Consider the following 16,661-nt stretch of genomic DNA (forward strand, 5'->3'; position numbering starts at 1 on the left):
AGATAATGCAGGGGGCTGCCGTCCGACGGGGAAGGGGACCAAGAGGGCACAGGCCGCACTTCAGGACTGACTTAGAGCCAGTTCTGCATCCAACTCTGTTCCAAGCACCTGTGCTCTCCCAGCCTCAAGCCTGAACTTACATACCCGCGGGCACGACGCAAACACAGAGCAGGTGCTCCACAAATCATGATGGGAGCTGAATTAAATGGTCTGCCTGTTCTTGTTTTCCGCTGTCATCGTACTGAAACCCTCAGGGCTTGGGAGAAAGGGCCCTGAGCGATAAGAGCAAATCCGACAAATGTGAGGCCAGAGCACTCACGGCAAGAAAAGGCCAGCAGCACCATGGAAGTGGTGGCTGGGAGGCGGCTTTGCTGGAGCTCTGAGGCCAGCCTCTCTCCACGTCCATGTCAGGTGGAGATTTTAGTAAGACACAAGGAAGCAACAAAAATCACACCACTTCTGAGAAGAGAGCCTACGCAGAAAGACTAAGGAGAGAATGCGATCACCCTGAAGGCAGCCCAGGAAGAGAGCAGCCTCTCACTTCTGCGGGAGAACATCAGCTGTGCCTGTGAGGAGCCACAACTGGACGCTGAGGAGATGGTGGGGTGCAACCCTGGGTGGAGTCGGTGGCTCTGTTCCCCAGAGCAGCCCTTGCTGTGGGCCCAGGCTTCTGCCCGGAAAGCCCTTAGGGCCTCCTTACTCCTCACACCCCAGTCAGCATGCATCTGCCTCCCTCTGGGCCATCACCACCCAAGGCTTCAGATGAGGCCTCTCCCCACCAAGACCTCTGCATCAGAGGAAAGAGCATGACATCCCTAACCGTCCTCCAGCAAGCATCTGCCCTAAGGAAGGGAGTGCCCTCCTGGACAACATTCTTCTGATAATTTGGCAAAAGAAGGATGAGTCCCAATGTCAGCCACCAGGAAGCCTGGTCCTTCAAGTCCCCCTCCATCCAAAGATGGCCCCCCAATACCGCTGGTGGGGAGATGAGCATCCTGAATGTGTTTCCTCCTTTCTCTGGGCAACAGATCCTTTCAGGTGAGTGCTGGTGCCGACAGGATCTACAGACACACAGTGTCTACAAAACATTTCCCACCTCACTCGGGAAAAGAGCCCGAGGTCATGGCCCAGCAATGACAGTCACATTTCCATGACCCATAGGCAACTTCATCTGTAGTGAATTTGGCCGGTGCCCCGAGGGGCTGGGACTCCAGAAGCGCTTCCCCACAGCTGAGACCCACCTGGCCAGGAGTGTCAACACTGGGCTGGCCAGACAGGCACCAGGAGGGCCTCTCGGGGCATGGCACTACTGCTCCCTTAGACCACATTCCTCTTTATGGACGTGTGCTGACGTCAGCTTGTTTGAAACTAGATGTCGTAATTGATAACCTGTTCAAAATAAGTCCCTGCATTTTGCAAAAATGCCCCCCCAAACAGAAAGTCTTAATTGTATCTTACAATTTAAACACACTCATCTTGGGGCGAGGAGGGTGAGTGGACAGAAAGACCTGACATGCGAGTAAAGGCCACCCCAAAGCCAGCCCGCCAGGTAGCAGTGGCAGCACGGCTGCTGAAGGCAGACTTCGGGGTCTCACAGGTGACTTGTACTGACTACGAACAGCGGCGATGGAAGCCGAACGTGACAAACCTGGTCTGAGTCCAGAAGACAGTAATTGACCCGTAACTGAACGAGCTGGGCCAGCAGGTCCAAAACCTGCCTCTGCAGCTGCACGGACGTGGTCGTCGTGTACTGCTTTAAAGCTTTGATGACCAGCGGCTCGAACAAACGAATGTGGTTATGAATAGCATTCTACGAAAAAAGAAAGAGCAAATCCATGCATCAGTCTTCAACTGACAACTTCAAGCAGCTGACCCGGGAAGTGCTGAGCTCCAGCGCCCCTTCCAGCACCAAAACCTGCCACCTCCCGCTCACCTTATCCGCGCGATTCTTAGTGGCACTCGTGAGGTTGGTCTTCAACTGGGTAGATACCTTCTGAAGCACATCGAACCACCTGTTCGATGGAAAAAACAGAGCAAAGCGTGGCCTTAAATCCTGTCCTGGGTTCCCAGCCACACTCCGAGTCAGCAAGGGCATGGGGGGCCACACACAGCGGGACCCACTACTCTTTAACACAGACAGTGGGGCTGTGCCGGGACCGCAGTGGGCAGCAGCTTGGCCCAAGCCTTGTCTCGGGCAGCAGTCGCTCAGAGAGAGTGCGCCTGCGCAGGAAACCCACCACCCCCCAGCCCAGGCTGCAGTGAGGCCAGAAAGGGGACGCCCACTTGAAAAAGTCAGTGATTCCAAAGGTCTCACTTGATTTTCTTGGAAAAAATTTTCTTTAAATATTCACGTTAATTATACATGCTTTTCAAGAAACACACATGAAGTTAGATGACAGTTACACACACACACACACACACGCTTCCTTACTTTTTTATTTATACCCCATATTATTAAACAAAGTACTGAAGAGATTTATTCCTGAACTGGATATATAGTGAGTATGCCACCAACTTTATGTAGAGCCTGGAACAAGGGCATTTCCCTTGGTTTCTGATTCTAGCACGTTAACTGCAGCTGTTTTATCACTACTTATGTAAAAGGAAAAACACGGAATTCTCTTGTTACTACACCCAGTGGCACCTAAACATCTGCTAATAATCACGTGAATTGAAGCAACGACTATATTCCAGGCATCAAAACACAATCATCAATTTAAATGGAGGCTTTTAGCCACGAGGTCATAAAACGCAAAGCGCTGTCACAGGAGATGCTCCCGTGTCCTTCACACACGCTCAGGCGCTAGCACCACCCGGCCACGTGGACGCCGTGCTCTCATGGAGTGCAGACCTGAGAGGTGCCGCCCCGCCTGGCCCCTGCGGTCAGCGTGCCAGCACGTCGCACACCGGAGCGCCGGCGGCCCCACAGCCCGGCTGCCTCCCAGACAGGGGGCCTGGTGTCCCCGCGCCAGCACGATCCCCCACGCGCCATCCTACTCACTGGACCACACACTTCTTAGAAGGCAGGGCCATGCCTCCAGCATCTTGGTAACAATCACACCTTCCAAAGTTCTTTGGACACGGCAGAATATGAGAAGACATGGCTCATTTTACTTTTTACAAACTGTTCACCGCTCGCTCTGTCATGGGTCTACCAAAGATGCCTCCCTGACACGACTGCCCCGGCCAGAACAGCTGGAGGTTACCCTGAGGTGTCGTGGTCCTGCTCCGCCTGCACCATGTTCCTCAGGCTGGCGTCGGCTAAGGCCTGGGTGAAGTGGGTGTACGGAGCCATGAAGCAGTAGTGGTACAAGCCCGGCCTCACGCTGGAGGAGCCCAGACGCTGTGCTCGGCCTTGAGACTTGCTGGGGTTGGAGGATAAGCCATCAAACTGGGAGGCCAAGTTTGTCCCGAAGAGAGTCTTCAACAGCTAGAGAGAATTGAAGCCGTCAGCACCTGACTTAACACAGCGTGAACAACACACAGAACGTCTCCCAGGCAGAGTCCACCCAGCGAAAGCTAACCGGGCACATGAGCAAAAATTCAGACTGAGATCCTCGCTGAGAACTGTCACCAACACCGCATGAGACCACTGTGGTGAAGAGCGTGTAAGGTGTAAAGAAGAACCTCGGAGCCTCGACTTGACTGATTCTCAGCAAGACCCAGCATTCCAAACAAAACCCTGGAGGGACACTAAGAGGGCGGTTCTTAGCGAGAGTCCAGCTGCCGTCTCCAGTGATGACGGGCATCCTCCTCCTGCAGCGGAGTGGGAAGGGGACCCCTCTGCCCAGTCACGGAATGGGCCCATGCGGGACGCAGGGCTGCCGGACACGCCCCCAGTGCCACCTTCTAAGTGACAAGCAGCATTGTGCCCTCCTAGCCGGAGTTGGGGCTTTGAAGGGCAGGACAGGAAAGGACTTTCTTACCTGCTGGACGCAGACAGTTGCCATCACTGGTTCTCGACTGAAACAGGACTTCAGATACCCGAGGATCTCCTCCACACACTGCGGAAGAGTAAGCAGTAAGACGCCGAGTAAGTGACGCCCAGGGGGTTTCCTGTGGCCGTGAGCCCTGGACACACATCAAAGACACGAGGCAGCTCCCGCGTAACTCATGAGTGTCAGGCAACACCAGAGGAAGCTTGCGGTCTGTCGTGGTGAACGAAGTCGGCAGAAACCACGGACAGCCAAGCAGCTCCCTGCGGCCTGTCTACCGTGCACTACCGCCGCTCGCTCACTCGCTCGCCTGCTCGGGAGCTAACTGCTCAGCAAGTATCGACTCTCCCTGTGGCCCGGGCAGGAATTCAGAGCGCACAGAGGACTCAGAAGCCCTGCGGACGTCCAGCCGAACATAAGACCCATGCACTGTGTGATCTGCTACAAAACGCCCTACAGGTGTCTTCTAGCAATCTGCAAAAATGACCAAAATCACGGCCTTCACACGACTGCTCTCACAAACTACTTTTACCACCCTGAAAAACGAGATCAGGGCACCTGATGTCCTCTTGGGACATTGAGAAGGATGAAGACACGAACTCTCAGGATGCCACCAGTCCAGGCGCTCGGCGCCAACGGCCCAACACCTCAGTGCCTACAGGGTCACCAGCCGTTGCTTCTGTCAGCGGGGTTGGAATTCACACCTACCAAACTGCCTCTTACTTCCCTTGTTTGGGACAGTTTCCTGTACTAAAAAACAACAGACTTTTGTTGGTTTCAAATAAAAGGACCATGTATTTTTAATATTCTGATTTACTCAAATTAGACTCTGAGGGATGCCTGGGAGGCTCAGTCGGTTAAGCGTCTGCCTTCGGCTCAGGTCATGATCTCAGGGTCCTGGGATTGAGTTCCGCATCAGGCTCCCTGCTCAGCGAGGAGCCTGCTTCTCCCTTTGCCCCTTCCCCTGCTTGTACTAACTCTCTAATAAATAAATAAAATCTTAAAAAAAAAAATTAGACTCTGAGCATTCACAGTTGTATTCTGCAGGGCTGATCTGCTACATGCTGCTTTTGGGTTTTACTAGCCCACAGCTGGTGTCTAATCAACACCAACTGAAGAATTACAACTAGAGCTTCCAGATCACGGTCTATCTAGCAAAGGACCACATCTTCTAACCAACATGCATGGAGGACCTGGTGGCACCAAACACTGCAAGAGGCACTGAAAACTGGCAAGGAAGGAGGCCATGGTGGCCTCAGGCAGCACACAGAGCACCAGGAACGCGCCCCAGCACAGGCGCCAACATGCAGTGGAATACAGACTTCCACTTCTGGCAAAACATGGTGTCGGGCCCATGTATACCTTCCACTCAAACAACCAAAAGCAGCGTCAGACGCTGTGTGCAATCGCGGGGACAAGACGCCAAACAGCAGGGACTGAAGGACACTAACCTGAGGGGCGGGGACAAACGCAGCGAGCCCCGCATGGCACTGGCCCACTGCCCTGGGAGACTTTCCAGGTCGAGGCACAGCCCAGCCCAGAGACCCCCACGTCAGAAGGAGCTGGGAGTCCAGGGAAGCTGAAGCAGCGAGGGTTCACAGGGCAGCTCGCCACACAGACAGCTGCCCAGAGAGGGCTCTGGAGATACGGGGAGTCGGCAGGGCATCGGTCAACACGGTGTGTGAGGAAGCCGCCCCCCTCCCGAGGCCAGGGAGAATCACCAGAAAGGGTTACAGGGCAGTGCTTGGTACCCACGGACGGCTAAGGACAGTTCCTGTTCCCTGCCAAACCGGGGGGAACAGGAACTCATGGGGCACCCTGCCTCCATCGTGGAAACAGCCCCAGACTGAGCACTGCTCTAACCCACTGAACATCGCAAACGCAAGACCCAAGAGTGAACTCCCACATTAACCTGTCTCAGAATGAAGCTCTCGAACGTTTACGGAGCACAGGAGTGCCTGGCACCCAGTCAAAGACAACCGGGCAGAAAGGCAGGAACACATGATCTCTAATAGAGTATAATCAATCGATCAAAACTGATCTGGAGTGGACAGGACTTTAGAATTAGCCGAGATGACATTAAAAGTCATTACAAAGGTATATCCTATGTGCTCAAAAACTTAAGTAGAGACATAGGAGATTCAAATAAAGACCCAGATCAGACTTTCAGAGATAAAACTACTGCATTGGTGATGAAAGTGCGCGGGATGGGCTAACAGTTCAGACATTGCAGAGGATGAGACTCAAAGGCCTGAGCAATGGAATCCACGGGATGCAGTGAAGACAGAAAACCATAAAAACACTGAGAGGAGCCTCAGTGAGCCACGTACAGGACAACCTCAAGGATCCAAATATGCAGGTAATTAGAATCCCCTTAGCAGAGAAGAAAAAGCAGTGGGAAAGGCCAGAAAAGATACCAGAAGAAATAATGGCCCCAAATTTCCCAAACTTGAAGAGAATTATGAAGCCAGAGATCTCAGTTCAACAGCCCAAGCAAGCACAAGAAACCTAAGGGAAATCACATGGACACACATCAAAATCAAATCATGAAAACCAGTCAAGCGTCCAGAAGCCAGAGAAAACACAGTAACCACACAGAGAGCCGTAAGGAGTTATGTGGAAAATGTGCATGAGGGCTGCCCAAAGAAAACACCAATATCCAAACAAAAGCACATTTCAGTGACATAAAAACGGAGTATGGAATAAACAAGGTCTAGAAAAGGGGAAAATCAGAGAATCATTTGAATTGTTATTATTATTATTAAAATTAGGATTATTTTTCATCCCCAGTTTTAGTATTTAGAAAAACACAAGAAAAGAGCTCTATTTTGATTCTAAGTCTCTGCCTTCACCTGCTATGATCGGAGAAACTCACTGAAACCTGAGGAAAAGCTGCTGGTACAATCTGCAGGGGGCATCCCCTCGCCCCAGCTGTGTGTGGGGCTTAGGGCCCCGGTGCTGGAGGCGGCACGTGTCCAGCGCGTGTCTAGTGCGTGTCCAGCTCGTGTCCTGCATGTGTCTAGTGCGTGTCCAGCACGTGTCTAGTGCGTGTCCAGCACGTGTCTACTGTGTCCAGCTTGTGTCCTGCACGTGTCTAGTGCGTGTCCAGCACGTGTCTACTGTGTCCAGCTTGTGTCCTGCACGTGTCTAGTGCGTGTCCAGCACGTGTCTACTGTGTCCAGCTTGTGTCCTGCATGTGTCTAGTGCGTGTCCAGCACATCTAGTGCGTGTCCAGCACATGTCTAGAGTGTGTCAAGCTCGTGTCTAGCACGTGTCTAGTGCGTGTCCAGCTTGTGTCCAGCGTGTGCCCTTAGCGTGTTCAGCACGTGCACGGCAGCAACGCTGCGTCTTCTTGAGGCGCCTGCCGCCTCAACCACAGCAAAATCACAAGCAGCAGTTTGTGGGTCTGCACCCTGACCTTGCCACCTGGGCTCCTGGACACACATACCCCCAGCTGGGCAGTCGTGACTGGCAGCAGAGGGTCCCAGCCCTCACACTGACCGGCCAAGGAGACGCCTCACACCCAGCAAGTGCCCACGTGCAAAGAAAACCCTGGGGGGCTTCTACTACGTACTCTCATCGAAAAGACTGGGAACGGAGATTCAGCAGTTAAGTAGAAGAGGCTCCCACAGCACCGACAAGGAAAAGCCAAAACTGCAGCTGAAACAGGTCTCTGTCATCAAACAGTAAAACAGATCAACTCAGAACAACAGGCAAGTAGAGGGGAGCAAACTGTCTCTATCTGTCAAGACAAAGGCAAGAGGCTGCAACACCCAGTCAGTCCTGCTGCGGACGCAAGGATATTCAGAGATGAAGTCATTACACACACACACCTTTAAAAGAGAAGAAATATAAGCATATCCTGTTTTCAGGAGTATCAAGACGCCCTAATGCCGAGCTTCCTCAGACTGTGACTTCATCGTTTACTTTCACATATCGGGATAAATGCAACACTGGATGAATTCACCGGCTGCCCCTAGAGAACAACTCTGTCTATGTGGCGGTCACTAAAAAAAAAAAGAAAGAAAGAAACCATACTCCTGGAAAATGAAAAAATGAAAAAACGAAAACTACAAAGTCATCTGAATTGCAAGAAAAATGAAAATTTTATTATTTAAAAAATCCCATGTAGATGGTTTTTATCTCAGTATACCTAACATTCAAAGTTAAAATGTGTTTTATTTCCCATTTTGCTGCAACGTGTTACATGCACACAGACCGCAGGCCACAAGACCTGTTGGTGAGAGAGGAAAAGCAATGGGTCGCCAGGACCGATGACCCTACAGGGAGAGAGCGCCGTGGGCGCAGAAGCACAGCCTGGGCAGGGCGGCTGGCTGGGTCTCACGAGGAAGGCCGTATCAGGAAGAGTTCTGACAAGTTTCACTCTGAGGGACAACTGAGTGTCAATTAGAACAGGACACTAGCTGGTAAAAAAAAAACAAGTGCACGCACTGAACAGACATGAAAAAAGCACAAGAACTTTAAAAGAAACAGAATCCCGTATGTAATCACAAAAACTAGGTAAGCTTTAACGAGCCAAATAAAAGATTTAGAGAAATAAAAACAAATGAACTTCACTTGACAGAGAGACGTATTTAAAGGCGGAGCTACCCGCGGCTCACCCTGCAACCCGTCAGAGAGTAAGACACTCCCGGAGCCGGCAGGTGGACACACACGGTCAAGGCCCTGGTGCAGGGACACTGGAGAGGGGCGCTCACCACACAATTCCTTGAACTCTCTGTGTGTCTGAGCACCTCCTTGTAAGGCGAGGGGAGGGCATACGGGGCCCGGCACCACAGCACCAAAGGAGCCAGACATGCACCCTCACCCAGTCTGTTGTCCCCCTTTCTGCTTACGAAGGTCAAAGGAGAAAACAAAGTGACTGTCACCATAGTTTAAACCCACTTGTATTCTAAAATAAACTGGGTCTAAACTAACATACAGAAAAAAACTGAAAAGAGGAGAGAGGTAGAACACCCCCAATCTGAGTAGCTCAGACAAGCATCAGAGTCAGGTGCTATGACGTGGCTGCAGGGGCCACAGAAGCTTCTCAAGCTGCTACTACCTTCTGAACGTGCCTGGACGGCGGGGCTCCACCCCACAGGCCCACGCGCCGACTACAGCTCAATGACAAGAAATGAAACACACACCTTCCCGATGTCCTGCAGCGTCGCCAGCTCTAGGATCTGAGAGAGAACATCCAAGGCAGAGCGCAGAAAGCCCCCAAACTTTTCGGTGCTGTTCTGAAGATCCAAGGTAACCTTGGGAAGGTGGAGGAAAAGAACACAGGATTACTTGCACCGTTCCGCCTGTCACCTGCAACAAAGACACACGCTGCGGTGTGGTGAGAGGCGTCCCGCTATGCAACCCTACACACACAGCATTTTGGGCTGTTTGGTTTGCTGTTGGCACTGGGAAAATGCCCTGGAAAGGAAACCCCTCTTGCAGATAAGATATAACACTGTCACCTTTCAGAAGCATCTGCCAACTTACGTTGATACTTCTGAAAGAACTAATTTTTGAGCTTCTATCATGACGGAAAAAAGGAAATGTCCATTATAACCAGTATCTGATAAGCACCAAATCAAAGATACAAAATACACAACTTGCTCTACATATATTAGTATCCCCGAGGAATCATTATCCAATCCAGAACCTGCCATTCAGTCTGGCTACAGCAAAACATTAAATTCATCTTAACAAGGATTAAATTAGGATTCTACAGGGCCCAACTGAATTAAATTATGCAACTCCCCTATTTAACAGACTGAGAGAAGGGGTCAGGTACAAAGATATAATGTGAAAGAACAAGGGGGAAGGGGAGAGATCAACTATGAAAATAAAAGCTGGCAAAAACCCTGCAAAATTCTGCAACAGAGAAAGGAACCTGCTCCGTGAAGTCAGACGAGGCCGCCCATGATGAGAGAGAAAGCACTTTCTGGGCCAAGGGGGAGGACGGCAGGCAAGACACACGGAAGAGGACTACCAGGCAGGCCCAAGTGCCGAGGCTGCTCTGTGTCACCAGGAGGGGCTGGACAGGCTGAGGAAGGATGAGTGGGGCCACGTCCCACAGGGACGGGAGTGAAGGGGCTCACCTCCAGCAGGCAGGGCAGGACGAGGGGGCGAGGGGAGTGTGCACAGGAAGGCCTATCTTTAAGAACAGAGGTCACAGGTGAGAAACAGGGCCATGGGGCGTGGAGCGGAGCTGACGGCAGAGCCAGAATGGAGGGCCACACACACGGTTGCTCGGGAGGAGGAAAGAAGCAGATGGAGAGAGAGTGTGACGGATCTCACATGTGCCAGGCACTCCAAACACGCCAACCAGGCGGGCATCCGAGATACTGGGGAGCCACGGGGCACGGGGCACAGAGTGGAGCCCAAGAGGTCCTGGAGGGGAAATGATAAGGACAGAGCAGATGCCAAGAGCATCAACAGGGCCCCAGGACCCGAGACAGGAGTTGAGAACAGGCAGAAAAAAACTCCTTCTCTGTGCAGGATTTCCAACGTGCCCCCTGCTACTTGGGTGGGTAACATGAGAAACACAGGCTAAAAGGAGCTTCTGACTCAGCTGCAAAACATGGCTGAAGATTTGCATCTTTCAAAATTATCAATATCCTTCAGAAAAGAAGCCAGATATGGTTTATAGATGGTTTTCAAAAAAACTGAGACATATCAGTAACAAAAGATGATGACCATCTGGGGACACATTTATCAAGAAATAGACAAGATCTATGTGAAATAATCTTTAAAAATTCTTTTTAAAATTCTTTAAACTTTATGTACATCTGAGGCACATACAAGAAGGTTTTAATAAATAAGCATCCCACACTCCGGACAGGTGTATTTAACATCTAAGGTATCAGTTCTCTCTGAATTAATCTACAAATTTAACCTGATCCCAGTGGAAATAGTCTTTAGAACTAGATTAGCTTATTCTAGTATCCACATGCAAAAATAAAGGAATATCAAGAAAAACTTCTAAAGTAGAATGGTGGAAGTGACCACCTCAAAAATGGACCATGGAGCTACATAATGGGCATGTGTGCTTCTAAGAGATGAACAGACGGGCAGACTGACGTCACCAAACAGTAAATGAAATACAGACCCATCAGAATTTAGTATCTGGTAGAGCTTGTATCTCAGATCAATCAGTGCAGGAAAAATGGCTTACTTGGGAAACAGTGCTGGGGGCAACTGGGCAGATAGCTAACCAATGAAAAGCCCTAAGAGAAACCATGGGAGAGTCTTCCTTCATTGTGTCAGCGTGAAAAAGCCCAAAGTACGAAACACACCTGTGCAGAAGAGTCGACGGAGCAGACCGCTCTCCCTCCAGAAAACTGTTTGTAAGGTCAGCCCCTGGGGGTGCCTGCGCACTTGGCCAGCCGACAGTTCCCTGCACTGCTAGCTGTGTCCCATGCCTGGAGTATCGGAATGAACCCCACATTTAGGCTGCACACCTGCATTCCTCTGCGAGCCTGGGGTTTTGCTTCGTGTCAGGCAGAGAAGCCTCCGTGGCTAGGGGACAAGTGTGGGAGAGAGAACACAGCAAGCCTGCACGGGATTCCTGTAGACCATGCCTGTATGTCCTTCCCACACGGCGGTACAAAATCCCAGCTGTGAGACCGCGTACACGCCGAGGCCCGTGAGTCCTGCCAGCACATCTCTGACTGTGGGGGCAACCCAGGGAAGCCCAGACACAGCACCAACAAACCACACAGAGATCGCTGCTCCAATTTTTATATGATGAGAGCTATCATAAACGAAGCTGAAAGACAAACTGGAAGAAACCACTAACTTGCACAGACTTATCTGTACGCCCATCTATACGCGTACACGAGCTATAAATCGTAAGAAAGAGACCCACAACCTATCAGAAATTTGTGCGAATTTTCACAAAAGGAGCCATACCTTGTAGTTGGCGTGAGTAGCTTTCAGGACGTCGTGCAATTTGAGGTACGAAGGAAGGTGACAGAAACTCCCCAGCGATGAGGACTTATTCGCTGTAACAGGCCCTGGGGCGTCAGATTGTCGAGAGGCTTTAAAACACACACAAAATACACTTAGAGCTCAAAAGTACACACTCGTGGGGCACCTGGGTGGCGCAGTTGTTAAGCGTCTGCCTTCGGCTCAGGGTGTGATCCCAGCGTTACGGGATCGAGCCCCACATCGGGCTCCTCCGCTGGGAGCCTGCTAAATAAATAAAATCTTAAAAAAAAAAAAAAAGTACACACTCGCCAAGCTTAAGAGATTACTGGCAATAACAGTTTTTTAAAGGTACTCTAACAGAATAAAATTCAAATTCTTCCTCTGACTTTATTAATCAGAAGTAATAAGAAATTGACTAATAAACATAAACAAAATCTGAGTATCTCCCCAAAACAATAAAATAAGATGAGAAAGAAGAACAGCAGCGTAACACTATTGACTGTCATGGTCTGGCTGTCTGTCTGCGCATCAGAGGAGCAGGCAGCTGGTGGCCTCCAGCCCCCACATGGCCTCAAAGACCCTGAGGCTCCCAGCATCGCGGCAGGGCTGAGCCTGGCCAGTGTGGCCCAGGGGCCCTGTACGCAGCAACACGCTTAGAGACTGGACAGGGCAAACATGCTGTCATGAAACCAATATTAAATGTTAAAATGCCAAGCACTAAATAAAACCATTCTCCTCGAATCTTAAAGATTTTTGACTTGGAGCCCTGAGTTTCTTTAACCCACCAGGAAGACGAGCAGGGATGTACTAAATTCCATTTGTAAGTTCGCAAGCTTTCAAAGCTGGTAAAGCTCCCTGTGGTGCTCCAGTCAGTCCTCAGAAACCAGTACTTTTCAAAAGCCTTAATGTCATGTCTCGTGGGAGAGTCACAACTGCCCCAGGTGCCGTGAGACGTGCCAACGGGTCTGGTGGGATCTTGACAACACGGGTCGCCTCCCGCTCTGCCTAAGCCCTCCTGAGCCCGCCCCTGGCAGCCAATTGGCGGAAGCCGCAGGCTCCCATGCAAACCCTGGCCCCTCCGTTCTGAGGCTCTCCCAGGTGTGGAAGTCCCTCCATGCATCTGAGTTTTTCAGGTTCCGCTTGCTCAGATGATTGTTCCCCAGTTAGCACTTCCATCTTCAGAGTCTTCACATGTCAGACCAACTCCTTCATCCGCTAGCTCTGTTCCCAGCCATCTACACTGCTCCCTGACTGAAATCGGGGTCCTTTCCACCCCTCCTCTGCAGAGAGAAGTGGGGCAGGGAGGACAGCAGGCAGGACCGCTTGTTAGGGGCCGGCGGCCCACAGACTGCCATGTGACACAGAATGACACTCAAGACTAGAATGTGGTCTGTACACATTTAGGAATTAATATTTAATATCTGAAACCATTCCAGGGAAACTCTTTCTCTGGCTTCACTGCTGTGTATTTTATTTCCAAAACCTACCAAGCTATGACATTAACCTGGGCATGAATGTGATCTCGGTGATACAGATGGCGCCCCAGCCCCGCCCCGCCCCTCCCCGTCGTCACTTCATACCTGGACTGGCTTCACTGCCTTTCTTGGGGCTCAAGGGCACAGAGGCTGGCTCTCCGGGTTCTTTCTCCTTTCCCTTCCGTCGGATGGGACTTAGAGAAGGAGGGTTTGTCAGAGACGGCAAGGCTGCCTACCAACAAAAACGAGAGTCTGTGAAGGACGCCGAACGGACACGGAAGCTGAAAGTCACATACATGGCTTCCCATTTCTTGAGCACAATGTATGCAATCATTTTTTTCTTTGAGTCCTCGTTTACAGAGCTCAGACACAGTCCATGTATCAGCTACTGTACACCACACAGCCACCACACTGGCCGGCATTGACCTAGAACTTCCTAACAGGTGCGTTGTGAATGGCCAAGGACACGAGGACCCTCAGGGAGCCAGGCGGGGCCCGCGCATCGCCCCCAGCAGCAAGCAACCAGGGCACTCTGTGGGAGCCAGGGCGTGACAAGCGGTACGAAGCAATGCTTTAAACTCCATTTATCAAATAAGGAAACAGGCTCAGAGATGAAGTAACTTAATCAACACCAAGGCTAACAAACCACACAGCTAGGAGTCCACAGACCCAGTACACAGGGCAGAGGACACGCTGTGGGAGGGGCCAGCGTGGGGGCATGGTGAGGACCCCAGGTACGTGCACAGCAGGCCCCAGCTCTGCTCCTCTCTGCGCAGTCCCAGAGAAGCAGATGGACTGGGACAAACGTCTGCCCTCAAGAGAGTGGGCTGAAGGCAGCAGGGAAAGACAGAGAGGCCAGGGCAGGGGCTGCTGCATCCAGAGCTCCTGCCAAGTGAGAAGAGCCAGACACAAGAGATCGCACGGTCCCTTCCCATGCAATGTCTGGGATGGGCAGGTCTGTAGAAACACCAAGTAGCTGGTGGCTGCCTGGAGCTGGGGGGCATGGGAGGTTTGGGGGTAACACCTAAAGGGCATAGTGTTCCTTTCTGGGCTCTAAATGGATTGTGGTGATAACCACGTGACTGTGGGCATAGTAAACCCCACAGAATCCTACACTCCAAACAGGTGAGTTGTAGGGCACAGGAACTATGCGGCAGCTAGAGGATATGAACAATGCTGTCTGAAGCAGGAGGAGGAGGGGAGGAGAGGCAGCTGGAATACTCCATCAGGCCGCCAGTTTGCACCAGAAGAATGGCAGCGAACGCATAGAAGTGTGTGTGTGTGTGTGTGTGTGTGTGTTCACCTACATGTATTTGCATGCGTGTGCGTACACGTACATGCATGTGTGCACGAGTGTATATGGGTTTTGCAAGATATTTAGCAGGGAAAACACAGGACTTGACAAGCAAAGCGAGGAGGTGTGAGACCGCCATGTTCCTAGCTGAGGAAGTACAAAGTGAGGGGAACACGGCAGGCCCGGGCAGGGGCAAGGCTGAGCAGCTCAGATTCACGCTGTGTCTGAGATCTGCGAGCCATCCAAATAGATGTATCACATGTCTCTGCACTGACGCTCCAAAGACAGAGCCAGGGTCTCTGATGTGTGAGCACCGACGACAAGCACAGACCGGACTACTCTGCCCCGCCCCATACTGGAGCCGCTGTCCACACGTGGCCATTTAAATGTAATGACAATTAAACAAAAATAGAAGTTCAGTGCCTCAGCTGCACTGGCCACGTTTCAAGTGCTCATTCGCCACGTGTGGTTAGTGGCTACTGTCCTGGCTGGTGTAGACACAGTTTTTGTTCCCATCGCTGCAGAGCTGTACTGGATGGCCCAGGAAGTATCAAGAGAGAGGCCAACCTAAGCCAGAGCCTGGAGGCCCTTTGTGGTGGGCAGAGAGATGAAACCAGGAAGTGCCCGGGCAGCAGAGGGGTGAGATAAAAACAAGAGACAACCCGGAGGCCAGTGGGAGCGACTGCACCAGGACTAGCGTGGCAGGACCGGCGTGGCGGCACCAAGGGTGAGGAGGAGAGGTGAGACAGGACCTGAGAGGTACCCACGAGACTCGAAGACTGATCTTGGCAGGAAGCACGGCTCTAGAGAGTGGTAGCCGAAAGCCGACCGGCCAGGGGTTAAAGAATCGGTGGCCGGAAGCACAGAGTCCGGGCCGGCGTCAGAGCAGCGGGAGGCACGAAGGTGTTTAGTGGGGACACATGAGTCTTCAGAAACGTTTGTAGTGACAGGGAGACCAAATGGCCGCTAAGGGAGAATGTGAAGTTAAAGAGCTTTTTCATGATGGAAGTAACCTGAGACGGAAGACACGGGAGAGCAAATAATCGGAAATAATGACAAGTGAACTCATCTATCTTAAATTCACTGTGCACACAGTTTACCATTTGTCCTGAGGTTCCTTTTGTGGGACTGTACTTCATAGAGAAGCAGAAGGACTTGCGAACGCTCCCAGGACAGCAGATGAGTTACCTAAGGCAGCAACTTCCACTCTGAGCTTTCTCGGCTAACGCTGAAAGCTAAGCATCCAGCTAGCTCTTCCCTCTTAGAGACGACAGTTTACCAAGGATGGTACCAAAAGAGCTACAAACTGGATGACACATTTTGGTGTTAAATTTAGTGTCACCGTATGAGCAATTTTGTTTGTTTAAAGCAAAAGAGAGTAAGGAAGGGGCAGACGAGTGAGCGAAGGCAGCTCTGGCGCCCAGGGGGTCACCGAGGCTGCGCCGACGCAGCTGCCCAAGTCTGAACTTACCTTTATTGCTGGTCCGGGAGCCACATCATCCAAGACGTGAGCACAGATATTAATCACCTTCAGCAGGTGGGAAAAGAGCTGCTCCACCATGGGCACCAGGGTCCGGTCACCCAGAGCTGGCCAGACCTCTTCCTGCTTGGCGGCTGCTGGGTTGGCCTCTTCTTCAGAGGTCCACGAACTTCTGAGAGATTTGGGGGCACTGGCTGTGATACGCACAATGAAGGGAACAGAAATCACTAGGGAAGCTGAGTCACTGAGACCCGCCTACTTTCAGCTGGCTGGACATCTCCACTTGGTGGTCAACCGATCTCTCCAACTCCACAGGAAACAGACTTGCACAAATGTCACCACCAGACGTTCACCCACCCAGGTTGTGCCAATCACCCCAAGCCCTCTGGACTGTTACAGCCGAAGTTCCCCTGGTGGCCACGGCCTGCTGCTCCTGCCCCTCCAGTCTCTTCTAGTCAGAGTCCTCCCCCACAGCCCACAACTGGGATCGTGTTGAGACCCTCTCACCTCGACCGCAACATGAACCTCCCAAGTGGGTTTCCCTACCTTGT

General features: G+C 51.6%; 1 protein-coding gene across 2 annotated transcripts in view; it reads right to left on the minus strand.

Moving 5' to 3' along the window:
• The window catches only part of HTT (huntingtin), a 135,191-nt gene that overhangs the window by 57,832 nt on the left and 60,698 nt on the right, over positions 1-16,661 (minus strand). For both annotated transcript variants that reach the window (XM_040625063.1, XM_040625064.1), the window contains 8 exons: positions 16,102-16,304; positions 13,442-13,568; positions 11,844-11,971; positions 9,086-9,196; positions 3,927-4,004; positions 3,207-3,430; positions 1,934-2,012; positions 1,649-1,810 (listed from right to left, as the gene is read on the minus strand). In XM_040625063.1, the coding sequence (XP_040480997.1) occupies positions 1,649-1,810; positions 1,934-2,012; positions 3,207-3,430; positions 3,927-4,004; positions 9,086-9,196; positions 11,844-11,971; positions 13,442-13,568; positions 16,102-16,304 (1,112 nt within the window). The remainder of the gene's footprint in view (positions 1-1,648; positions 1,811-1,933; positions 2,013-3,206; positions 3,431-3,926; positions 4,005-9,085; positions 9,197-11,843; positions 11,972-13,441; positions 13,569-16,101; positions 16,305-16,661) is intronic.

This window comes from Ursus maritimus, unplaced genomic scaffold, assembly GCF_017311325.1.
Source record: "Ursus maritimus isolate PB19 unplaced genomic scaffold, ASM1731132v1 scaffold_8, whole genome shotgun sequence".
In the NCBI taxonomy this organism is placed as follows: domain Eukaryota; kingdom Metazoa; phylum Chordata; class Mammalia; order Carnivora; family Ursidae; genus Ursus; species Ursus maritimus.